General features: G+C 40.1%; 1 protein-coding gene across 4 annotated transcripts in view; it reads left to right on the plus strand.

The window, feature by feature from the left end:
* Positions 1–23,846, plus strand: part of pik3r3b (phosphoinositide-3-kinase, regulatory subunit 3b (gamma)) — a 209,799-nt gene that overhangs the window by 68,974 nt on the left and 116,979 nt on the right. For 3 of the 4 annotated variants that reach the window (XM_053498158.1, XM_053498160.1, XM_053498159.1), the window contains exons 3-4: positions 1,520–1,612; positions 1,907–1,984. The exons of the other annotated variant lie outside the window; for it this stretch is intronic. In XM_053498158.1, the coding sequence (XP_053354133.1) occupies positions 1,520–1,612; positions 1,907–1,984 (171 nt within the window). The remainder of the gene's footprint in view (positions 1–1,519; positions 1,613–1,906; positions 1,985–23,846) is intronic. 4 annotated transcript variants of the gene reach the window in all.

Below are 23,846 nucleotides of genomic sequence, written 5' to 3' on the forward strand. Positions count from 1 at the left end.
TTTTTCTCACTCTTTTAATGGTATTTTTACGTTTCATACATTGGAGGACCCGAAACCAGTCTCTGTCTGTCTGTCTGTCTGTCTGCCACCCAAAAAATATTACCAATTTTTTTGTATCTAAAAACATTATTTTAACAATGGAAATTAATTATTTATAAATGGGGTAAAATAATTAATAATTAATACATTTATTAATAAATTAATAAAACTTTCTCAGACATTATACATGACTAAACCTTAATTTATGATTTCTTTTGGCACCGGCTGCGTTTAAAACAAAACAATAAGTTGCTCCTTTTTTTTTCTTGCTACCGTTCTTGCTAATATTTTTGGGACCCATGGTGCTATTTCATCGATAAATCTTGCACAAAATGCCAAAAACACACAAAATAACATGTACACTCCTTTCACTTGGCTTTCCACTTACACAAACAAGTTTTGAATAGGTTATTGACATACAAGCAATTTTGTCCGGCATTCGAGTGGGGTTGGTTCATTCGCTCGTAGGCCGAAAATGCTTAATATGCTGAGGCAAACTTAATGCCAAATTCCGTTTTTCTAGCCGAAACCTCTCAAGTGGGAGCATTCGTATGCCTTACGAATTACCAGTAAGGTACCCCTGTACTTGCCAAGGTAACATCCAAGCCATCCTGTAAGCTAGCTCAGTTTAGCGATCATTAGATTGATTATACTATGTCTTACTTCAAAGCATGATATCTGTCTTAAAATCCCAACCGCAATCTCATTAAAAGCATTTAAAAATCACGTATCCGGTCAGCATTAAGAATTCGAAATTAAACAAAATTAAAAATGTTTTTTAATTAAAGTAGTAAAGCAATAATGCTAACATTTTGACTGAGCACTAAGCTAATAGTATGCTATATCTATATGCTTTTTTTCACACTTATTTAAATATTATATATTCTCATCTTGTCCAACAACACTATACTTCATATCAACTGTTAATTAAAAGCAATGAAAATGAGCTTATTTCCACCACACGCCATGTATTTCACTTTCAATTGTGTTACAGAATCAACTCAGAGGCTAATCCATTATGCTGTGTAATAGCATACACACACACACACACACAGTCCACAAGTCCAGGCATGCACTCATGATCGTATATTTAGAAATATGGGTTTCTGTTTTGCTCTCATGTGGTATTTTACTTTATAATGACTATAAGTATTTTCTATTTTTTTTATTTACACCCCGTCCCCAGTTGGTTTATGTGCAGAGGCTCGTAAATCCCGTGTCCATCTCAGTGTCTGTGTGGACATTGTGGTGTGTATCACTATAATGGCAGTGTGAGTGTGACAGCTTTGTCTCTAGGGAGGACTGCCACGGTGACTTGGAGGCAGGCAGCTAATCAGAGAATATGGGGTGTCAGTGGTGGAATATCGCATATCTCCCGTCTCCTGCTTCTCTTTTTTATTCTTGTGAATAATGGACAAAGCATAGCGGATTGTCTATAGTTAATCCCCCTATGTGTGTATGTGTGTGTCTCTGATGACAGGCTGTGGGTTGGGGGATTCTCTGGAGCAGTGTACCGTGCCGGACCAGGCCCCAGCTGTGGTGCTCAGACTCACTGAGGCGCTAGAGAGACCGGGTGAGATTTATCCCTCATTAGTGTACATACACTTAAAGCTAATCCATCATACAGAACCAGACTCCCTCAAAATGCTATTAATTGACCGTGTTAGTCAATACACAAGCATGCTAGTATCTCTGTGTTTCAACTTATTGACTTTGCTATTGGCCCACATTTTAACCTATTGAAAGGAAAGTCACAAAGTTTCGTGTTTTAAATCGGAGCTCTGCCCTAGCTGTTATTTATCCTCGGTGTCAGTTCGATCCTGGAGGTCCGTTTTCACGGCGATGGTTGTCTTTTGTGTTTGATCAGGCTGGGAAAATGAGCATCTCCACAGAACCCTGTTAGCTTCCAGTGCACCGATTGAACTACAACAGGCTCTGGACACAGGTGAGTTAGCATAATGGTAAACAGTGAAGTGCAAAATAATGTGTGTGTGTGCATGCAATAACTATATAATATACTTTGTATAATAAAAACGATATAATTGGTAGTCATTATCAAGATTTAAAGTATATAAAGGAATTGCATGATGAGTTGTTGTTTAAAGATTTTTTGAGCGTGCTTCACTTTGTCAGACAGTTTCTATTTAAGTGATTTTTTGATTCAACAGGTCTGGAAGTAATCAGGCCTAGGTGTGGCAAGTGAAACTCCGCTGTTAAAGAAAATATGATTAATCCCAGTTTATTTATGATTTAGCGGGGGGGTTGGGGGAACGACGACGACGACTAGGGGGGCAGTTACTTTCTCACATAGGGCCAGGTAGGTTTGGACAGCTTTTTTTCCCCCTTGTAAATGAAATCAGTATTTTGTTTTTACTCAGGTTATCTTTGTGTACTATTAAGATTGTATGATGATTTGAATCATTTAAGTGTAAAGAAATAAAAGGAGGCAAATACTTTTTCACTGCAGTGTATGTGCCGTAGCAGGAAAGGGAAATATTTTCCAAAAACTCTCATATAACTTGGCATAATATTTCATTTTTCTCAGAGCCTAGAAAATAGCGGAAATTGACTTTTGGGTCCCTAGGACTTTACAGTTGCTTCAGATGGACATCTATACAGTACAAACAGTGTCTAGTTCATCCCAAAGGTCCTGAGTATAATTAAAATTGAGAAGGCATGCAGGCCAACAAATTAATGAAAACTTGCCTTGTTTCTGGAACCATTCGGTGAACCTGAAGAAAAAAAAAAAAAAGAAAACTTGGCAGGAAGTGTGTCGTAAGTCAATGGCACCTTATGTAGAAGAGGGTGATGGATTAACTGCACTCGCTTCTTGCCCACATCTCTCATCCACTATACAGTTCAGTGCGATGTCTCAGGAAAACATTCAGCCAAGTGTTCGTCAGTCCACAGCCACATACTGTACTAAACGTTTAAAACTCTTGAATATTGACAGCCAGTTTAAACATGTGACGTTGCTATTACACACTGTACAGGGTGTGTAATAATGATTGTAGGTCATTTCTTACACTCACTTACATTGTTTAGACTTGCAACCTTTTAATATTTGTCATTTATAACCCGTTGCTGTTGAATCCTTTACTCTGATTGGCCAGAATACGTTGAGAGGCTCAGCACGGCTCTGACAGTTAATAATGCATTTAACTTGATATTGTTTCTGGAGTAACAGCTTACACAGGGGTTTGTATGGTGGACATGACAACCTTTTCATTTAATCATCTTCTATACCGCTTAAACTATGGACAGGGTTGCAGGGGCCTGGAGCCTTTCCCAGGAGATGTAGGGCATGAGGCGGGGCGATTTGGGAACGCCTTTTAGCCTAATCTGCATGTCTTTGGATTGTGGGAGGAAACCCACCAAGCACGGGGAGAACATGCAGACTTTTTGCAGACAGACCTGAGGTGGGAATCGAACCCAGACCCTGGTGGTGCAAGACCACAATGTTAACCCCTGCGCCACCATACACTGGAAATGTTTTAATTGTTTATATTGTTGAGTAATGAAAAGGTTACAGTTGGCTCAAACTGAAAGGCCTTCTGGAAAATTGCACTTTGCAGTTTCATTTTCTTTTTATTATTATTTTCGGGAGAGAGATGAAAGAGGTGCTGGTATAAGAAAAAAAGGTATAAGGGGACTATTATGTAAAGGTACAACTTAGTTGTAACATTAGATCTAACAATCAACAGATAAAATGTTTGACATATATGTTTACTATAAATAAAAAAATGCTAGGGTTAATTACTTACATATAAGTATAATAAAAGATTTGAGAATGTGCTATTATTGGAAAATAATCAAATTCAGCAAATTGGTAACACCACGTTAAACACCATGCTTCCTCTGATTATTTTGTAATTTATTATCTTATATTAATATTGCCATAGCACTGGCGTCTTGCACCTCCAGGGTCCGAGTGCGGTTTTTGCCTGTTCTCCCTGTGCTTGGTGGGTTTCCTCCAGGTACTCCGGTTTCCTCCCACAGTCCAAAAATATGCAGATTAGGCTAATTGATGTTCTCAAATTGCCAATAGTGTGTGAGTGTGCGTATGTGTGTGTGTGTGCCCTGCGATGGATGGATAAAGTTTCCTGGGTTAGGCTCAAGGCCCCCCGCGACCCTAAATAGTGAGTGAGAGTAATATTGCCATGTTTCTAAGTCTGACATTGCCAATATAGACAGAGCTTATGCAAAGTAATACTTCTGATACCTCATGATGTCTAGATACTGTATGTCAGGAAAACCTTCCTCATACTGGTCCCACAAAACAGACATCAATGGGAAATTTTAAATGGTTCACACACATTATGAACCATTGCAGCACTTAATTGACTGCTAAGTGATCTTGGAAATGCTCTTATATTCTTATATTTTGACCATATACCATTGTCACGCATATCTAATAATATATCTAAGAATAATATCTAGTAATATGTTTCTACACATTTAAAAGGCTTCAACGTTGTACATTTCTGGATGTTGTGAACGCTATGATTCATGAAACACCCCCAGCAACTCATCCCATGTGTTGAAGGTCAGTGAAATTAACATATAACATGGGCCTAAATATAGCATTTGGTTATGTGCGAGAGGGCTAATTTGCTCCCTTTTGGGGTATCATTTAAGCGAAGGACAATATTTTTTACAACATATTGATTAATGAGCAATGTATAATGTAAAGCCGGTTTCATAGCGAGAACCCTGGAACATGTGAAAACACCATGTATGAATATTTAGCAAAAGCTTTTATTTTTCCACATAATGAGCTAGATTATGATTCACGATACACAGCGTGGTTGATGTGCGCTCGTTTTGGACAGTGCTCTGAAAGTTTAGCTGGAAGTTTAAGCTGAAATTCTTGCTGGCACCACAAGGGAGTGCTCTGACTTTTTTTTCGGCTGTGCCACCTCCCGAAATTACAAAGTGGCACAGGAGGAGATGTTAAACTTGCTCCTATGAACCATATGCCTTGTGTGTGTTTAACAACTGTATAACTATTTTTATATAAAAGCTTTTTCTTTTTTAATCCATAGTCAGTAAGAATGCAAATAAAAAATGTTTGGAAAGAATGTACACTTATAAATTGTTTATGATGTTCTGGGATTTTATGGTTTTACATGCAACTGCGCAGAAAATATGTGCAATTATGCATAAATACAGTATGGTTAAAAAGAGAGTGACTGATGTGTACAAGCTCTAGCGCTGCTGCACATGTGGTTCATGCATGTCAGATCCATTTAACATGATTTTAGTACTGTTTTAGCCTGTTTTAGATTAATTCCACTTTCTGAACAGCCAAATGGTGCGCTCCAAATGATTGTAGTTGTTGGAGTTTGTACGTAGTTTAAACTGATCCGGACAGTAGTAGCGGTTATGCTTGTCATAGATGTACAGATAAGTTTATTTGTTCGTGTGATCACTTAAACAGTTATCATCAGTTAAATAAATTAGTTCAGTTGAAACCACTTGCCTTCAGATGTCGCATAGTTTGTCTAATAGAGACCTATGTGTAATTAAAGAGTCATGCGATTGCAATGTAAATACACCTGCTCCTGACAGGCGCAAAAGAAAATATACCTAAACAAACCGCATCAGGAAAATCAAGAAGCTATTAAATGGAGGATCCAAGCAAGACTATATATATATATATATATATATATATATATATATATATACAGTATGTATGATTTTGAGCTTGAAGCACAATTAAATCCATTATTGAATAATGGAAAGAATAAGGCACAAGTGTGACTTTGCCTAAAGGAAATTGTCCAGCAAAAGTCAGTGAGTGGGTAGGGAAAGCATTAGTCAGAGAAGCAACCAGGAGGACACGGGTAGCTCTGAATGAGCTCTGACCCCAGCTTCCTAACTGGGATATGTGGGGAAAAAAGGTCACTGTACTGTAAGGTACATGTGACAAATCTTTGAATCTTGATCAATCATACTTGAGAGACAAACGTTTAACTTTCAAGCCTACATTTGATAGAAACTTACCATACCTTTGGTTATAACACTGTCCTGACTCTGAAGCATGATAGTAGTGGGAGGAGTATTATGTTTTGGGGTACGCTTTACATCAGGTGGGATTGTGAAACTGGTGAGGGTTACCAACAAGATGGCTGGAGCCAAAAACAAGGGAATCCTATAAGAAAACCCTCTCTAGTGTGTAAGAGATGTGAGACTTTGTTAGCATGACAACAGCCCTCGGCATACTGCCACAGTTACACCCAACATTTTGCAAATGAACGGTGAGTGTCATGGTCTGTACTGGTCTGCGTGAGGTAATGGTTTCTCTGGATTTCTTAGGTCACTCGACTACGCTACTTCTTGGTCATCAGATTTAATGTCACTCATGTCTTGTTAACTGTTAACTTGCTGTATGCTGGATGTTTATAATGGTGGGGCTCATGGATGCAGCACCATCTCCGGGAGCTGTAGTCGTCTTGCCAATTTATTCTGCTTTGCACAGTTTTTTTTTTTTTTATTGCGTGGCTATTCTTCTCTTTTTAGTGATTCAAAAGGGTTAGCATGGCCAAGACAAAACCAAGACCTCAATCCGTTTGAGAATTTGCGGCTTGGAAATTGCAGTTCAGTCTCTATTTAATCTGACGAAGCTTGAGCAATTTTGTCAACAAGGATGGGGAAACAAACAGAATTCAGATGTGCTAAACGGATAGAGACATATCCTAGGAGACTTGCATCTGTAATTGCAACCAAAAGTGGTGGTAACATATATATGGACCCAGAGGGGTGACTACTTATGCAACAAACACATCTGCCGTTGCATTGTGTATCACACAAATACTAACACAAATGCACACACACACACACACCCATACATAATATTTATTCCCCTAAGGATATCGAAATTTGAGAGAACATCTTTGGGAATTTATGGGCTTGGGAATTTTATTAGCCTTACTGTACTGTATGTATCTCCTGTCTTTTGTTCTTCATTTTTTTCAAAGGACATGGAGCAGGTTTGCCATTAAGTAACAAGCAGGTTAACAGTGTTAAAATATGCATGCCAGTGCCCTCATTGTGGTATCTTGGCATTTGGGTGCCATTTAATCCGATGGCCAAGAAGTGGCGTAGTCGAGCGGCCTGAGAAATCCAGAGAAAGCATTACCTCACCGAGACCAGAACAGCGCATGACACTCACCGCCCATTCGCAAAATGTTCGGGGTGTCGTCATGGATGTGGAGAGCCGATTTTAGCCTGGGCGTACGCCTTTTGGAAATGCATCATAGATGGAGAGAAAGACAGACGGAGAGAAAGAGAGAGAGAGAGAAAGACTTGGAAAGATGAAGATGAATAACAGAGGAAGTGAGAAACAAGCTGAAAAGGAGCATGCAGTGCACATTAACAGAATTCGGAAATATACAGCACGTGCATATATGAAGATGATGGGTTCATAAACATGAACATAGTACCCCACACACTCACTTATATACAATACACCCCCACAAACATGCAAATGCACTGCTCAGTAGTAGCCAGAATATGTCGTTCTAGCTCCAGTCTCCGTGGATACGGTGACACACACACACACACACACACACAGAGCGAAACCCTTGTCCACTTAACAACATGGCTCGCTCATCTCCGCTCCTTTTTCCCTGCTTTTTCTCCACATTTGGACATCTTTGTCTCCTATTTCCCTCCATCAGGCTCAGACAGAGGGAAGCTGAGCTCAGCAAAACGCAGTTTTTAAAAACGCTGCACTCATCTTCCACCATTCCTGTCTTCCCATTGGCTGGTGATGATGTCACCCTGTCCCATATATCGTAGTCGATAACCTAATAGATGCCGACGTTTTACAGTCAGCTGTTCCGGGAGGAGTGTTCTGCTGCCTAAGCTCTTCCACACGCCTTTTGTTTTATTGGAGTCGTTTAGCGAGTGCCTTGATTAACACACAGCGAGTTAACTGTTTAAGAGATTTCTGAGGCAAGATTAAAAGTCTGTAAAAAAAGAAGATAGTTCCTTTGTGAAGCGAGGTTTGATTTTTGTTATGTCTAAGAGAGAGGTGTGTTGTTTAAAAATACGTATCTACATAGTGCTTTTATGGAACGCTTGATAAAATCTAGCTAACGTATAAGGTGAAGGTTCTGCTCAGTGCATGCTGGGTCGTCTTAAACCTAGCCTTGACCTTAAGCAAGTCCAATCAATCCCCCTTTAAATCAGTCAGGTGTGAAATCCGCTCTGAAGTGGGTCATTAAAACATTATTATGGCATATGAGTGTGAGAGCAAAGTGCTTATGGTGCACGGACATGGTGAAGACTAAGCAGCTGAGACAGGCAGCTCAAATCAGAACTCTTTGTCATTAATGAAGCTGAAAAGAAGTCTGCTTTTCCATCGATATATATATATATATTTCATGTTTATAACCGTATGTGAATATCATGTATTATTCAGAATGGGAAGAGAAAGCTTGCCAGAAAGGTTCATCTATTGAATTGGTATCTGTTTGAAACTGGGATCTCATTGAATGCAACAAAAAAGTGGGAGGTTTGTTATTTTCATGCAGGCAGAGCTGGAGTTCACCAGACAGGAAAGTCCAGTGGTGCTGCATAATGCATTCACAGCCTTCTTTCATGCATCCTAAGTATCTGCCTCACTTAAACAGCATGAGGACATGACATTTTCTCGTCTATATATTCTTATACGATACTCGCCCGTATGATGGACCATCAGGTATAATTCTTCTATCAACTTCTAATAAAGAGAAACACTGTGGAGAAATTGCAATTCACACAACAGTACAATCTCGGGAAGTTAAATAAAATGTGAGCTTAAATGATGAAGATAACCTTGAGGAACCAGATGAGGAACCTATTGGGCATAGGTCTTCCCTTTTTCCTAGGGCCTTCCTGGCAGGCCTTGTCCGCGTCTGCTTGGATCTGCTTGCTGGCACGTCCTTTTCATTTTTTCCTGGTCCAGGGCATCACCGGGGACCGTGTTGACGTGTCTCATATCCTCCTTCATCCGGTCGAGCCAGCATTTCTTTGGTCACACATGCGGTCTTTTTCCTGATGCTCATTCTGTATGTTTGCCAGTGTGTGGTTGTTTCTTTGGACGACGTGTCCATACCATTACAAAAGAGCCTCACACATCTTCTCTGTGATTGAATGAACACATTGTTGTGCATTATGTGTTCAAAGTGTTCAACAGACCATTCGCACCCCTATGTGTGAAGGGCTTGTTCATACTCGGTTGTTGTTGGCCAACAATCTATTCCATACAATACGACTGGGCAGTGCATGGTCTGTGAAGATTCTCAGTCATCTAGGTGAGGTTATCTAAAAGATGTGTACCTACCTAACGTTCGTACATAACAAGAAAGCTGTCCAGCTGAGAGACTACTTCTTCTGTACAGTAGATCATGCCTTTGAGATATGTGGGAATCTTGCAGTAGCATAGGACTCGTGTGCCTTGGCGGCATTTCAGCCAGGCAGTGTTTATTCGAGTTTAGGTATCAGGTACTTCAATTTGATGGAGAGAAAGGTTGTTTTATATTCCATAATAATAGAAATCAGAATAAAATTGACCCTGCCCGATCAGATTGAGATGGGAGGGTGGTGTAAACCTTCAATAATCCATTCAAGTAGGTCAATATTGGCCGTGTAAACACTTGCCCCAATCGTTTCTTTCTTGATGGAATAAATATGTTCTTTTTGCACATGTCGGCCCCACATTGGGGTAACATGATGTCAAGTTTCCAGGCATTATTCTATTCCTGCATATAACTAATCATAGATGAGACCAATTACTGTATAACACAGGAGGTGGGATTTATCCGTAAAGATAGGAATCTTAACATAACCTCTTCTTTTTCTTGAGCAGAGCCGTACAAAGATTAAATGCTTTGTTCACTTCTCACCAGATCAGTGTTCATGTAAAAATTTGGAATATATAATCAGGATGATTTTAAACGGATGAAATAAATATTGTCCATGTAAACGTAGCTACAGTGCAATAGTTACTATAGCAGTTGACGAGCAAATGTTGCAGCGGTTCAAACAAACAAATTTGATTCGATTACTTGTGGAATTTCCACTAAGATTTGGACTGAAGACATTAGTCAGTGTAGGTATGTCTAGTTATAAAGCTTTTTCACGGCTTGCTGTATCGCAGCACAGACTCTGTCCTTGTCTGTGCTTTCTTTCTTGCTCACACACTGGCCTTACATTACCTGAGAGATGTACTAATTGCGTTAGACAGGCACTGTGGAGGCTAGACCTTTTGTACTGGCAGCTAGATTAGTTGATAAAGGGATTCAGATACCACTGAGCATGGTGCGTTTGTTATACATAAAGTTAGGGGGAAAAAAAATCCCCTGTCTCAACATACTTTTACATGCAGTATATTGCATGTTAGGAGTTGGTGATATGACAGTACAGTATAGTATTGCTATTGTGAAAAATTGGGAGACAAAAATAAATTTTTATATATTTTAAAATCTTTTTTTCCAAGTTTTTAATTGGCGTCTGGTGGCGTAGTGGTTAGCACAGTGGTCGCCCGCTTCCAGGGTCGAGGGTTCGATTCCCACCCCGGGGTCTGTGTGCATGGAGTTTTTGGAAATGAAAGATGTGCATGTTTGCCTGGGTTTCCTCCCACAATCCAAAGACATGCAAATTAGGTTAATTAGCATTCCCAAATTGCCTGTAGTGTGCGTATTCCCTGCCGTAGATTGCTACTGCGTCCGGGGTGTACCCCACCTCATGCCCAAAGACTCCTGAGATCGGCTCCAGGCCGATAAGAGGTCAAGAAAATGAATGAATAAAAGATGAAAATTTAAAATGGTAATGTTTGAACTTTGTACTGAGTCTTTAAATCTGAGAGAGAGAAAAAATCCTACAATTAGCATTATTGATAGTGAATAGAATCACGATTAAGATTTTCTGGTTGTAATCTCCAACACTCGTTTCCGTACCGTCTGCCTATTGTTGTAACGTCGCCGCAGGTGAAAACAGAAGTGCGAATTCCATTGTACGTTGTACTCGAGCATGTCACGATAAACGTGAATTTGAAGTGCCGGAGATGAAATACATGATATGCATAATTTGCTTTCATGCCAACATCAATTACACAATTAATCAGCACAGACCTTTCTTTTCATATGCATTGTACAGAGCGTCTAGGGTTATTCTATATATACATATACATATATCACCCTCTGCTTTATAGTGTTCCTTCTATTGTCTCTGCTCCTTCATCCTCTGCTCACTGTCACAACGGCAGTTTAAACCGTTTCAGACTCACATTTATTCATTATGTCTGCTCGAAGCAGGCTTCTTCCGTCCAACTGGATGAGCAAGCGCTTAGTGCGAGCGTGTAATCTACAGTATGAATTGCTGCCTTATTTAAATAAAGCTGAAATGATTATATCCATTTGTCAAATCAGAGTGTTACCTACAGTACCAGCGTAGCCCTGGTTGACTGAGCAGTGCGTAATGATGTGTACTGTTTACCGCAGTAATTCTATGCTGGAGGTCATTCTTGATGGCATTTTGTCTTTGTGTTGCCCCCTCCCTCACCCCATATCCCTCTTTACCCCATACTTCACACTCATCGCCTTCCCCACTCGCATAAAGTCAGCACGCAGCCCTATGCTATCCCAGCGGGTAAACAATGGCATGCCGCGGTTCTCGTGAGCGCGACCCAACAGCACTGTGGCACGATACCGAGGCCCACAAGGTCTGCAGATATGCGAAACAAGGAGCTTGTTGTGGTGGCCAGCTTCTTTTCTGGTCCTTAACATCCTACCAAAAAAGCCACCAGGGTTTATTCTTTATAGTGTAGGGGGAGAGCATGGAAACTATTCTTCGAAGTTCTGCACAGTTCTCCCAGGCGGCTGTATAAAAGCACTCGTCACTGAACATGGTTTATAGAACTAAGGCCTAGGCGGCTTGTGTTATTCTTTGCAGCATTACTTAAATTGGAGTACGGTTTCTGAAAACTGAATTTTTTTTCTTTCTTTGAGTTCCGTTGTTATCTGTCATACAGCTTTCTGAAATGAATGTCTGAAGCTTGAGAAACTTTTTGAAAACGATTTTTACGGCACAGAAAGTGGATTTTTGGTTTCTAAATTAGCGCTTTTACCTTAACAGTAGCTTTCAATCACCCGCCTTACACTGCCAGTCAGAAGTTTTTGAACATTCGTAAAAAAAACATAATAATAACGTTGAGCTAATAACTATGAAAAGTTGTATTTGGAAAATGTATCCACCCATGCATGGAAATGGTGTACCACTCTTACACACACATGTACTCATACACATTATAATGCACTATGGGTCGTTTGAAAACACCAACCAACACATGTCTTTGGACTGTGGTAGAAAACCACGCATATGGAGAATGTTACAATTCTGTGCAGATGGACCAGATTCTAACCCCAACCTTGGAGCCGTGGGAGAATCAGATGAACCACAAAGCCATCGTGCCATACAGTTATCCTCAAAAGTTTGCATACTGTATCTTGGGAGAATTTGCAAGATGTGTACTGTTTTTTAAAGAAAACATGAATAAGAACTCAAAGCAAATTTATTTAATTTCTTATAGGGCTAAAGTTCATATGTAAGGCATAACAGAATGGCACAGTCATTAAACAAAACATGACGTGAAGAAAGAAAATAAGGAAATAACCTCCGTTCAAGAGTTTGCATACCTTTAGTTTTAAATATTGTGTACTGCCCCCTTTATCATCTATGATGGCATGCAGTCTTTTGTAGTAATTGTGCATGATGGCCTGAATTCTCTCAGATGGTAGAGCTGCCAATTCTTCTTGGCAGTGCTTGTATTTCTTTTGGTTGTCTTGCATGTTTGAGATTTCCCCAAAGTGGCTCAAAAATATTGAGGTCAGGTAGCCACTCCAGATCCTTCACCTTTTCCTGCTATAGCCATTGAAGAGTCAGCTTGGCCTTGTGCTTTGGATCGTCGCCATGTTGGAACATCCAAGAGCGTCCCATGCGCAGCTTCCGTGCTGTAGAATGCAAATTGTCTGCCAGTATTTTCTGACAACATGCTGCTGTCACCTTGCCATCAATTTTGACTAACTTCCCTGTGCCACTGGAGCTCACACTGCCCCAAAACATAAGAGATCCACCACCATGCTTTACAGTGAGGATGGTGTACTTTTCACCGTAGGCCTTGTTGATTCATTTCCAAAGATACGTAAAGTCCAATTTTGGTCCCATCACTTTAAATGACTTTGAAGCTGTGAGGCTTGTCTAGGTGCTGTCTGGCATTCAACCGAGTCAGTGCATCACCCCATGAGCTGAGAAGCTCACTGACTATTTATGCACAGACACTAATTAAAATTCCAAGTGTTTCAAGCCTGGAAACTTCCCTTTAATAGCCATTTAAACCTGTGTGCCCAGGGTATGCAAACATTTAGTTGAGTCAGAGTCCTCAGGATCTGTGTACATGGAGTTTGCACCGTGCCTGGTAGGTTTCCTCCAGGTACTCCGGTTTCCTCCCACAAAGACATGGTGATTGGGTTAATTGGCGTTCCCAAATTGCCTGAAGTGTGTGTGCCCTATGATAGATTGGCACCCTGTCCAGGGTGTACCCTCATCCCTCATGTTGTAAGTCTCCTAGTGGATGTTTGACGCCCCCATGACCCTGTACAGGATAAGCGATATATAACATGAATGAATGAATATTTAACCTAAATTTAAATAAGATCAAGGCTGTAATTAAAGTTTTTGATGTTGTTGTTTGTTTGTTTGTTTGTTTGTTTTTATTTAAAGCAATTTAAATGTCAAATTTTCCCAAAACACCATTTTAATCCGTGTTTGTTAAACCGCAGATCCACTGACCTACCAGATATCAGGCTCGTCCTGCTTGTTCGTGGTTTAAAAGAAATAAAATCTTGAGACTGCACAGGTCAGCGAGTCCTTAGAGTAAATGTTGAGATTCCTTTATTTTAAGCATTCAAAGTGCTGTAGAGTTGGTGTTGTGTTTTCGGTTGTGATTGGACGGAACGCATCGATTACGCTTGTCCAGCAGCAGCTCTGCAGGAACGTCCAGCTTCAAGTCTAATTACATGTTTACATCACATCAGACGTTTAAATACGTCATCGTTTCTATAGTAGCTGTGTTTGAGCCGTTATAACTGGAGAGCTGCTAGGGTCTGGAATACATGGATAACCAGTATGGCGAATCATATTTGACACAAATTTATTTCATTTATTAATAGAATTGTTCTGCACTGCTTGCATAAATACAAAACGTATAGTTTCATTTGCACAATTCATTTAAACATGCAAGTGTTACAGTATATAAAACGACACAGGAAACATTGTTATTAAATTACACGCTGTACAGTACGTACAGTACAGACGCTACAGCAGCATGCTTGTAGATTCTTTATAGAAGCCTATCCGTGGTCTGGCAAACCCGAGATCCATCCTATATTTTGTACACCCAGACATATACTTTTAGTTTTGTTTTCCCTCCCCAGACAGTTCTTGCTAAATCAAAACAAAACTGTATTTATAGTCAGAATTCTATATGCTCCATGCGTATAGGGTGAACAGGTTCATGCTCAGTGCGATGGTTAGCGGCCAGGCTGTCTTGTCGTGCACTGGATCCTGTGGTCAATCTAGAACGAAACCTGTCATCTCCTCCACTGTTGCAGTCCCTAAAGGTCAGGGTGTAGTGAAAGATCGTCCTTCATCAAACTGAAGACCAGTAATGCAGCGCGGGACAACTGTGTGCTAAGCTAGCACATTCATACACGCAAAAATGTAATTAAACAGTCATGTGACTAACCGAGCCTCCGTCTGTATTTTAAATATATACCCTGGGATTGACGTTTGGACTTTTTCCCTCCCCATCAGATACAGATGCCCCGTGCCAGCCTGGCTGCAGAACGCCATCGTCTGCATGTTTGTCCCTCAAGCGGATTCTTAAATAAGAAAGACAGAAGCTCCCTCTCGGGTGGTTTGTTTCACATCAAGCAGGATTGTTGACAGGGTCTGCTAGGAATAGAGAGCCGACGATGGAAGAGGTGATGAGGTTTTCTGCATTAGAGACGAAAGCCGGATTTGGAGTTACAGGATGGAAAACAGCGTCCAAGGTTCTGTAATAGTGTGGAACAAGTTGACCTGCCGTAGTCCGACATGTGTGTGTGTGTGTGCGCGGGTATGTAGCCTCACATTCTAGCAGGGGAAAATATTTGAATGGTATTTCATGCTTCTCTCCATGGAACATCTGCTGTAAAGGTGGAACAGTATATGATATTACTTTAACCTTACGAAGTATCAGAGTCGTCAAACATTACTGGAGTTTTTCGTGCATTTTAAATTGACACTAACACTTTGTTTAATTAGCATTATTTATTAGAGGTGTTTTGAAATTTTTGAATCAAATATCTTCAAAGGATGGGTGCTTTCACGAGACCAAGTCATCGTGTGGTTAACACTTTTGGCTTTTTTCGTATTTGCTCTGGTGCAGTTTCACACCACGCATAATTAAACAGCTTCTTGTGAGGTGTGTACAAGTCTGATTTATTGGAATGTGACATGAAAACAAGTATACGTGGAAATTACAGAAAATAACAAAGCATGCTTTGTAAGACTAATTAAATGGAGTATACTGTATATATTACTGTGCAAAAGAGTTTTATTATATTAATGAAATGAAACAAATGGAAACAAATGGAAACAAATGTTTTACTGCAACAGGCTGCGAAAAGGCCTGGAGGTACAATAAACAAATTGATTGTTTATATAAAAACCTGAGCAGCGACCTCATTTCCCCTCTCGTCTGTTCCAAGCACTCAGCATTCAGCCTCAGCAGTATACAGTATACATCTGCACCTCTTTCTCACTGGGTCATGCCTTACGTAAGGTGTTTTAGGCTTGAATGATTCACAGATAAAAAGTCGTTCAGAGGAACTATTTCTCATGACTACATGAAAAATACAAGAAACCCTGGACGCAAAAGATGAAGCCTTTTTGCACAGCACTATAAATAATTTGCCATGTTTTTGTTTTGTTTTGTTTTGTTGCTGCAACCTGGTTCACCTCCAGCAGCCGGATAATCGAGAGTCAGATCCCAGTCTCACGGCCCCCCCTTGATCGGATGCTGGCAGTTGTTTTGGTCCGTATCCACGTCTTCCTGCATTGCTGCGTCGCCACCTGCCCGAAGCCGCACACAAAGGAAGAGAACATTAAAACACTGACATAAACCTAAAATGAATCTACACCTGATTTGGTAATCCAATAGCAAAGCAAAAAGCCTGCTCTTTGGCACCGAACTGTGATTGATATGTGCGTTTATGGGGAGCGACAAGAGTGCGGCTCCTAAACCGTGAAGAAAATGCTCTCTTTTTTTTGTCTAAAATATGCAGATGGAGAGGAATAAAAAATGACTCCAGATCCATCTCTGCCACCGGGCTGCTTATTCATACATGTGAAATTACATTGCAGGGCATAACACCATCATGCATTCTGCATATAAACACCTACAATTACACGTGCACACGTACAGGCTGTCACTTTTTCCCTATCGCGCGTACGTACATGGCGATTCCTTACGAGAGATTCATCACTCTTCCGTAGGCATGATGGATAGGAAATCTATAGAACGTGCATTTTCCAAATCTCCCTTGCTTCACGGCAACATTAGAGCCGAGACCGATGGTGCCCTTTAAAGAGCCCTGATAGGAATCTGAGCATTTATTACATCATTTTAATGCATTTCGAACGCGGTCACTTGACTTCAGGGCTTAAAAGTCGAAAAAAAAAAGGCTTTTAAGAATAAATCAGACCATTACTACATAAACACATGCAGTTACGTCTTTCCTGAATTTCCTGAATGTAATGTGCAGTAATCGAAATCATTGGGTTCGTACTTTATTTTCTGGCAGCGTAGAATAGTTTCAACTCCTCAGCCTGGTTCACAGCCCTACCACACGCTTTCAATCAAGTGTCACTAACTGTCATCATGTCTTATAAGTACAACATGGAACAGCCAAACAGCCTAATGTGACCTCTGGCAAATTGAAGCAATAATCTGCGGCTTTTTCCCCCCTGTCCTTCGGGCTCATAAGAATTTTATAAATCAATAGAATTATGGAGAAATCAGAGCTATATATATTTTTTTTTCCATGGCTGTAAATCGACATAAGACAAGCTTTTTGATCTAGAGGCCCGGTCTTTTGGCTTTTATTTTTATTTTATTTTGGCAAACCTTTTTAAAGAAAAAAAAAGAAAAGAAAAAAAAAAAACAGTTGTAGCATTTACCTCGGTGAACTGCGTGAACCCGCTGCTCAAGCAGAGCCGAGGTAAAGATTAGATTATTCAATAACGACAATTATCCTAAAGCTGATTCGGTTAGGATGATTGTCACTGTCTCATCGTGACCGTGCGTTAGTGTAAAGAGCATTAATGCTTTCCATGAAGCGTTGACGCTGGTGCAAAGGCCTGACACTGGAGACTCCTTAAGAAAGCAACTGTTAAATAGACGTCTTCTCAACGGGTGCTCCACGTATGTGTGCGTTAATATATATGTATATGTACTGTATATATACCCGGGATTTGGCCTGCAGCTGGAACAACTTCCAGAGCACTTTCTCTCATCACAGCTGCTTCTTTTAGATCCTTTCCTACTTTGTTCTTTTGACATTTTCTCTTTTGTCCCCTCTCTGAGAGTTTAATTAAGAAACAATGCCGGTTAATCAGTGTTGTTCAGTAGCAGCCTGTTTGTTAAGTGAATTATGCAAACGATCATATTCAGCTGTTTGACTGTTTTCCTTAATCAGGTTTTTCTTTCATTGTGTAGTTTTTGCTGTAGCCTTTTAGCTTGTTTGCAAACCACAGACCGAGGCTAATGTGACCGCTAGAGTGTTGTTCCTTGTACGCAAAGCTCTGTACATATATAGTAGTGGAATAACATACCGCCAAAACTCATGTCATGCCGAAAACCCCCTGATTTTTACTAACATGCATAGCCGTTTCGATTATCTAGAATAATCTAAAAGACAAAAACAAGCAAGGTTTGATGACTACGTATACAGTACTGTTTTATTGTCCTGAACCACCCCTAACTAGGAGTCAGACTTTTTTGTATTTTCATCCTGAAGAACTTTTTTGGCTCTGATTTCCAGTCCAGTTCTTTCAGTGGAATGTTTTTGTTTGTGACCTATGAATCATTTAAACCTAAAAAAAAAAAAATTTAAGGCACAAAGCAGTGAGAAACAAGGCCAAATGATGGCAAATGATCAGGTGATTAGTGTAAAACATGTGAACGGTGCTGAGTGGTTGGAACAGACGAGAGGGGAAATGAGGTCGCTGCTGAGGTTGTTACATAAAATATAAAATACAGCAGTTTTTAAGTAGTGCATTTAGGCAGTAAAACATTTGTTCCCATTTCTTTAATTCAATTAACATAATTTAATTTAACAAAATTTATTATAAAGACTTTTGCGCAGTACTATAAAATAAAAATAAAGTTCACACACTGTTTAATTTATGTGTGAAAATGATTCCTTATGACCTCAGAGCCACGTTGAACTTTGCTCCAAAGTCCAATCTTTATGTGTCCTGCCAATGTTTTTATTATTATTATTATTATTATTATTATTATTATTATTATTAGTCTCACTAACAAGTTTTCTTATGGCCACACAGGTGTTTAGTCCCAATCCTGTGTGTTATTATGTGCATGGAAATACCCATATCCCAGTGTTTCACCAGTGCTTGCATAGCATCAAGGGAGAAAGGGTTCTCAAGTTCACTGGAGCTATGATCAGACTGAAAGCTTCATGTTTGAAACTCTGGCCCACCAAGAACTCCTTTAACAGACCAAACATGTGGAAATGGCTTGGAAAGAGGTCAGGACTGTACGGGAGGATGTGGCAATATGTTCCATACAAGTTCCTAAAATGTGCAGGTGGTGTTGGTGAAGTGGTGTTGGTGAATGATTGTATGTACAGTACCCACAGACGGGTTTGTCTCTGCCACAAGTTGGCGACAAGACGATTTTTCGATCTCATGACGATGTTTAAAAATCAGACTGGGATCGTCGTTCATACAGGGTTTTTTTAAATCGTTTTCACCGTTCAAATGTTTTACTCTGGATAAGAGTCTCATCACTGTACTCCTTCTTTCACAAGAAATTTCATCAAGTCCCAGTTTGACTTGAACACTGCTTGTATAATCCATTTTTTTGTATGATTATGGTTTTAGTGCGTGATGCCAATTCTGCATAATCATGACCAAGGCTTTACCCTCCTATTCTGACGCTCTTTATCTAACAAATTGACATGATGGGTCATTTCTACACTTTCAAGTCTGCCTGAAAACTCTAACCCCGACCATTAATGACTAGTGTCCAACCCCCGAATCCCTGTTTGAATGCGGCCTTTGTAATGTAGCCTTTCAGTCGCCAGAATGCGTTGACCCAGTGTGAGGTAATGGGTTGTGGAGAGGCTTCTCGCCAAGGCCTGGACCAGCCGATTGGACAGCTTTGTTTGCAGATGACCGGCATAAGGCACCAGGCACACAGATAAGGCCTCAAGTGGATCAATAGAACTGAACCAGATGGATCAGGCGGGTCAAATTTGACAGTGAATTCAAATGACAGGCATGTAAATGGCTGAAGTGGAGTCTTGGTGGAGTAAGGAGGGGCAGGGCGAAAGACTGATTGATGAGCTGAAAAAGTCTTTTAGCGAAGTAGGGAGGGGTGTCATCCATCGATAAGTTCACAGAGAGAAATTCCAACAACATATGGATCAAAGCAGGCACTAGGAAGCGATCGATATGGAGTCATGGCAAAGAATGAAGGGCCAGGAGATGGGCATCAACTGTGTAGATGATTAGAAAACTTAGAAATATATGTAGATGCAATAACTAGTTAGAGAGACCAATAAATGAGATTCATTGAGAGGGGATGGATCAATAGGGGTTAGTTTCTCGCATGGCTGTGCCTCAGCACCATGGGAACATGCAGCTCATATAGAAAATCCCTTTGTTAATCCAGCTCAGTGTTGTGCAAGCACAGGTTATCAGTTATGTGATCTGAGTCGGACAGTAAATGAGGTTAAAATTGAATATACGTTGGCTGTCACATGGACCCAAAGCATGTGGCCTGATGCAAAAGTGGTTTATTTTCTGTAGCATCATACGCTGAAGTTTTAATTTTCTTTCATACCGCAGCTATTCATCAGTGATTACAGTATATTGTAAATGATGAACAACGTGTAATGAATTTATCATTTGCGGTAATATATGTGCAATAAACGGTCTTTCTTGAAGTTAATCAGAAAAAGAAAAATGCCTTTTAGGGAGGGGAATCACCAGGGACCAGTCGATACGATATTATCATGATATCTGTGTGAAGATTCAATTTGTATTGCGATTCTGTACGTATCACGAGTTTATAAATAACCTGATGCCATTTTGTTACAATTCTAAACAAACTTGGCAAATAATTTTCTCCTATGCTGTGCTGCCTGCCAATGTGTGAATAATTTAGAGTGCACCACCTGTAGGATTATACTGTATATACAACCTCAAATGCAAACACAATGGACGCACTTTCTAATTCCATGGTCTTTAGTTATTTTTATTTCTTGCTACACTGTAAAAAAAAATGCTGAAGGCGTCCAAAATATGCAATAATTGCTTTTGAATAGTTGATATTGAGATGTATCTGCTACTTATGTAACGTTTTTTATAACGGCTCTAATCTGAGGTGCTGTTTGTTAATTGGTGATTTTTGAAGCTGGTGACTCTCAATGAACTTCTCTTCTGCAGCAGAGGTCTTGCTTGGTCTTGCTTTCCTGGGAAGGTCTTTATGAAAGCCAGTTTCATCATGGTGCTTGATGGGTATCGCATATGCACCTTCAGAATGCCTCTGAAATGTGGAAAATAAGTCACTAAACAAAAAGCGCCGAATTCGAAGCTGTGTCCAAACTTTCGACTGGTACTGTATAAAAATGAAAACTCTTGTTTTTTAATTGATTTTGGAGACGGTGTGGTGATACATGCTTGTGATAAATTACTGAATCAATTTTTCCCTTATCTATAATGCCATGCCATGTTACCAAAAAAAAACAGAAAGTCAAGCTCCTCTTACTAAGATTCTTTCAAGAGTTTTTCCTTGATGTATAACAAACATTATTTTTATTTTCTGTGTTATTTGTCATCGCTTTATGTAAATCATCTGCCGCATAAACCATGTGAATAGTAAGTTCATCAAACAATCTAGTAGCAAGCAGTGTCAGAATCAAGAATTCAAGAACAACCAAAAGAAGATCAACATCATGATTGTAGGTTTGGTCAACTTTAACAAAGGATACTCTATTGGTACTCTAACCCTAAGATATTGGTATTTGCTCTACAGGACAAAAGGCTGGCTATTTCACATTACAGTGATGCCACATCACCTTTCAGCAGTTGGTCAATAAGATGCTGGTGGGGACTGTTGATGGATAATGTGCTGTGCTGATCTTTAGCAATACCTGAGAAGATCATTTGCTGCATCTCCTGGAGGTATTCTGCTAAATTTAGGTCGACCATTAATTCACTGAAGGTATCCAGTTGCTCTAGGTCAGGTGAAATATTTGTCTTACATTTTAAGCAACAGAAGATTGTTGTTGTTTTTTTCTGTTTGTAAGTATCTAGATGTTTTCTGCATGGCTGTTTTACTGGCGTTTGGAGCAGGGGTGTCGAACTCAATCCTGAAAGAGCCGGTGTGGGTGCAGGGTCTTTAATTAGTCATTCTTGGCTTTCAATAGACTATCAGGTGAGGCTACTGCTTGGTTGCAATGAAAGCCTGCATCCAGACGAGTCATTTCAGTATCTTTCCGTATTTGACACCGCTGGTTTAGAGGATTATTGCTAGTTTGGGGACAGTGGTGGCTCACTCAGTTGAGGCTAGGGTTGTTGATCAGGGGGTTGGGGGTTTGGCTTCTGCAACTTCTGGGTCACCACCATTGGCTCCTTCGACAAGAAGCTTAACCCTTCGCTATACACAACCCGCCATTGCATGCAGTACCAGTTGTGACAGCAAGGCCATCCAACATAAAACCCCTTGCAGCTCAGCAGGTCAAGTGACCCCAACTGACGACCCCTAGGAAGACAGGAATGAAGTCCAATTAAAAAAAAATGCAGCATTTAAATGTATTTAGTTCTGTTTTATGTTACATGTCCTTAACCTTAGCACTGGCAGCACATCCAAGAAGCAGGTGTAGAAACTAATCACATTGAGCAGGTCTACAAACTTAATCATGAGGGAGAAGGTCATCAGCAAGGCTTAAGGGACTTTTCATTTCACTAGAACCCGATAACAGAGAAACTTTCCTTTACAATTAGTCAGCGCTCCGATCAATTCGGTGTTGAGATGAAGCAAGATAACAGGAAGACCGAGGAGGAAGAGAGCAGAGAGGAAAGCATACAGTGTATCTGTTTAATTTCTTAAGTAACAGTCGCTCTCTGTGTTTTCATGCATCTGTTTTGTATAATTTATTTTTTTTTTTTGATTAGCAAGCTTAGTACTACTCTATGAATACCTAAAAGGTACATTTTGCCTAAATCTCTCCTCTGACTAACATTCATTACCCTTTTCAATTTAATCAGCACTCTGAAAGGCAATCTGTTCTTATCATTGCTAGCAGTCTCCCAAGGTCACATCCAAGGCAAACAATGCTTCGTGCGGCAGAAGTGAGACAAAAGCCGGTTTCATTTGTCTTGGCTTCAGTTGACGACAATGGACAGGAGCAATTCCTGACAGTCAGTTGGCCTATAAAGTGTCAGCTGCTTAGTCTCCCGCTGTAAGCATTTTGAGCCACGGTATCTTAGGGAGAGGACGTGGGCGGAAAACCTCTGACTTGGTAGTAAATATTTTAAAATAAAACCAAACAAGAGTTACTAAAATGCTTTCATAATTAGCCGATTTTTTTTTTTCAACTTCTTTAAGGCTTATCCTGTGTACAGGGTTTCGGTGGGGGGGCCTGGAACCTATCCCAGGAGACTTGGGGCACGAGGCAGGGTATACCCTGGATGGAGTGCCAATCCATCACAGGGCACACACACCACACACTACGGGCAAATTGGGAATGCCAATTAGCCTAATCTGCATGTCTTTGGACTGGGGGAGGAAACCCACCAAACATGGGGGAACATGCAAACTCAACACATACAGACCTGAGGTGGGAATCGGACCCTTGCTTTTGGAGGTGCAAAATGACAGTGGTAACCACTATGTACGTGTCTAAGTACTGATGATGGGACTAACCTTTTGAAACCTTTTTAGATATTGACTTCAGTCAATAACCTTTTTTTATTTTTCATAGAGATCTTCAACTTTTATCACTTTTATGTGATAGCATACAATTCAAACTTTCCAGAAGCAAACAAACAAATAAACAAAAAATATATTATACAGCATGGACATTCACCCATATGAATTAGTTTTAACATAGGCTGCAAAGATTGTGATACTGAACAGCATTGCATAGATATCTATTTTTGATTTGCAAATCTTGGTTAACTGGTATAACTCATATTGTACAACAGTTAGTTCTGACCAAGTAATCTGATTGGACAAGATCCTGGGTTTGATACCCACGTCGGGTCTATCTGCATGGAGTTTACATGTGCTCCCCGTGCCTGAGTTTCCTTTAGGTTTTCAAGGCTCCTTCCACAGTCCAAAGGCATGCAGATTAGGCTAATTAGCGTTCCCAAATTGCTCGTAGTGTGTGGATGTGCATGTAAATGTTGACCAGAGGTTTTATTCTACATTAGTTGGAATTCTGCAAATATTTTAAGGTGAAATAAGT

The sequence above is a fragment of the Clarias gariepinus genome, chromosome 6 (assembly GCF_024256425.1).
Source record: "Clarias gariepinus isolate MV-2021 ecotype Netherlands chromosome 6, CGAR_prim_01v2, whole genome shotgun sequence".
NCBI classification, from domain to species: domain Eukaryota; kingdom Metazoa; phylum Chordata; class Actinopteri; order Siluriformes; family Clariidae; genus Clarias; species Clarias gariepinus.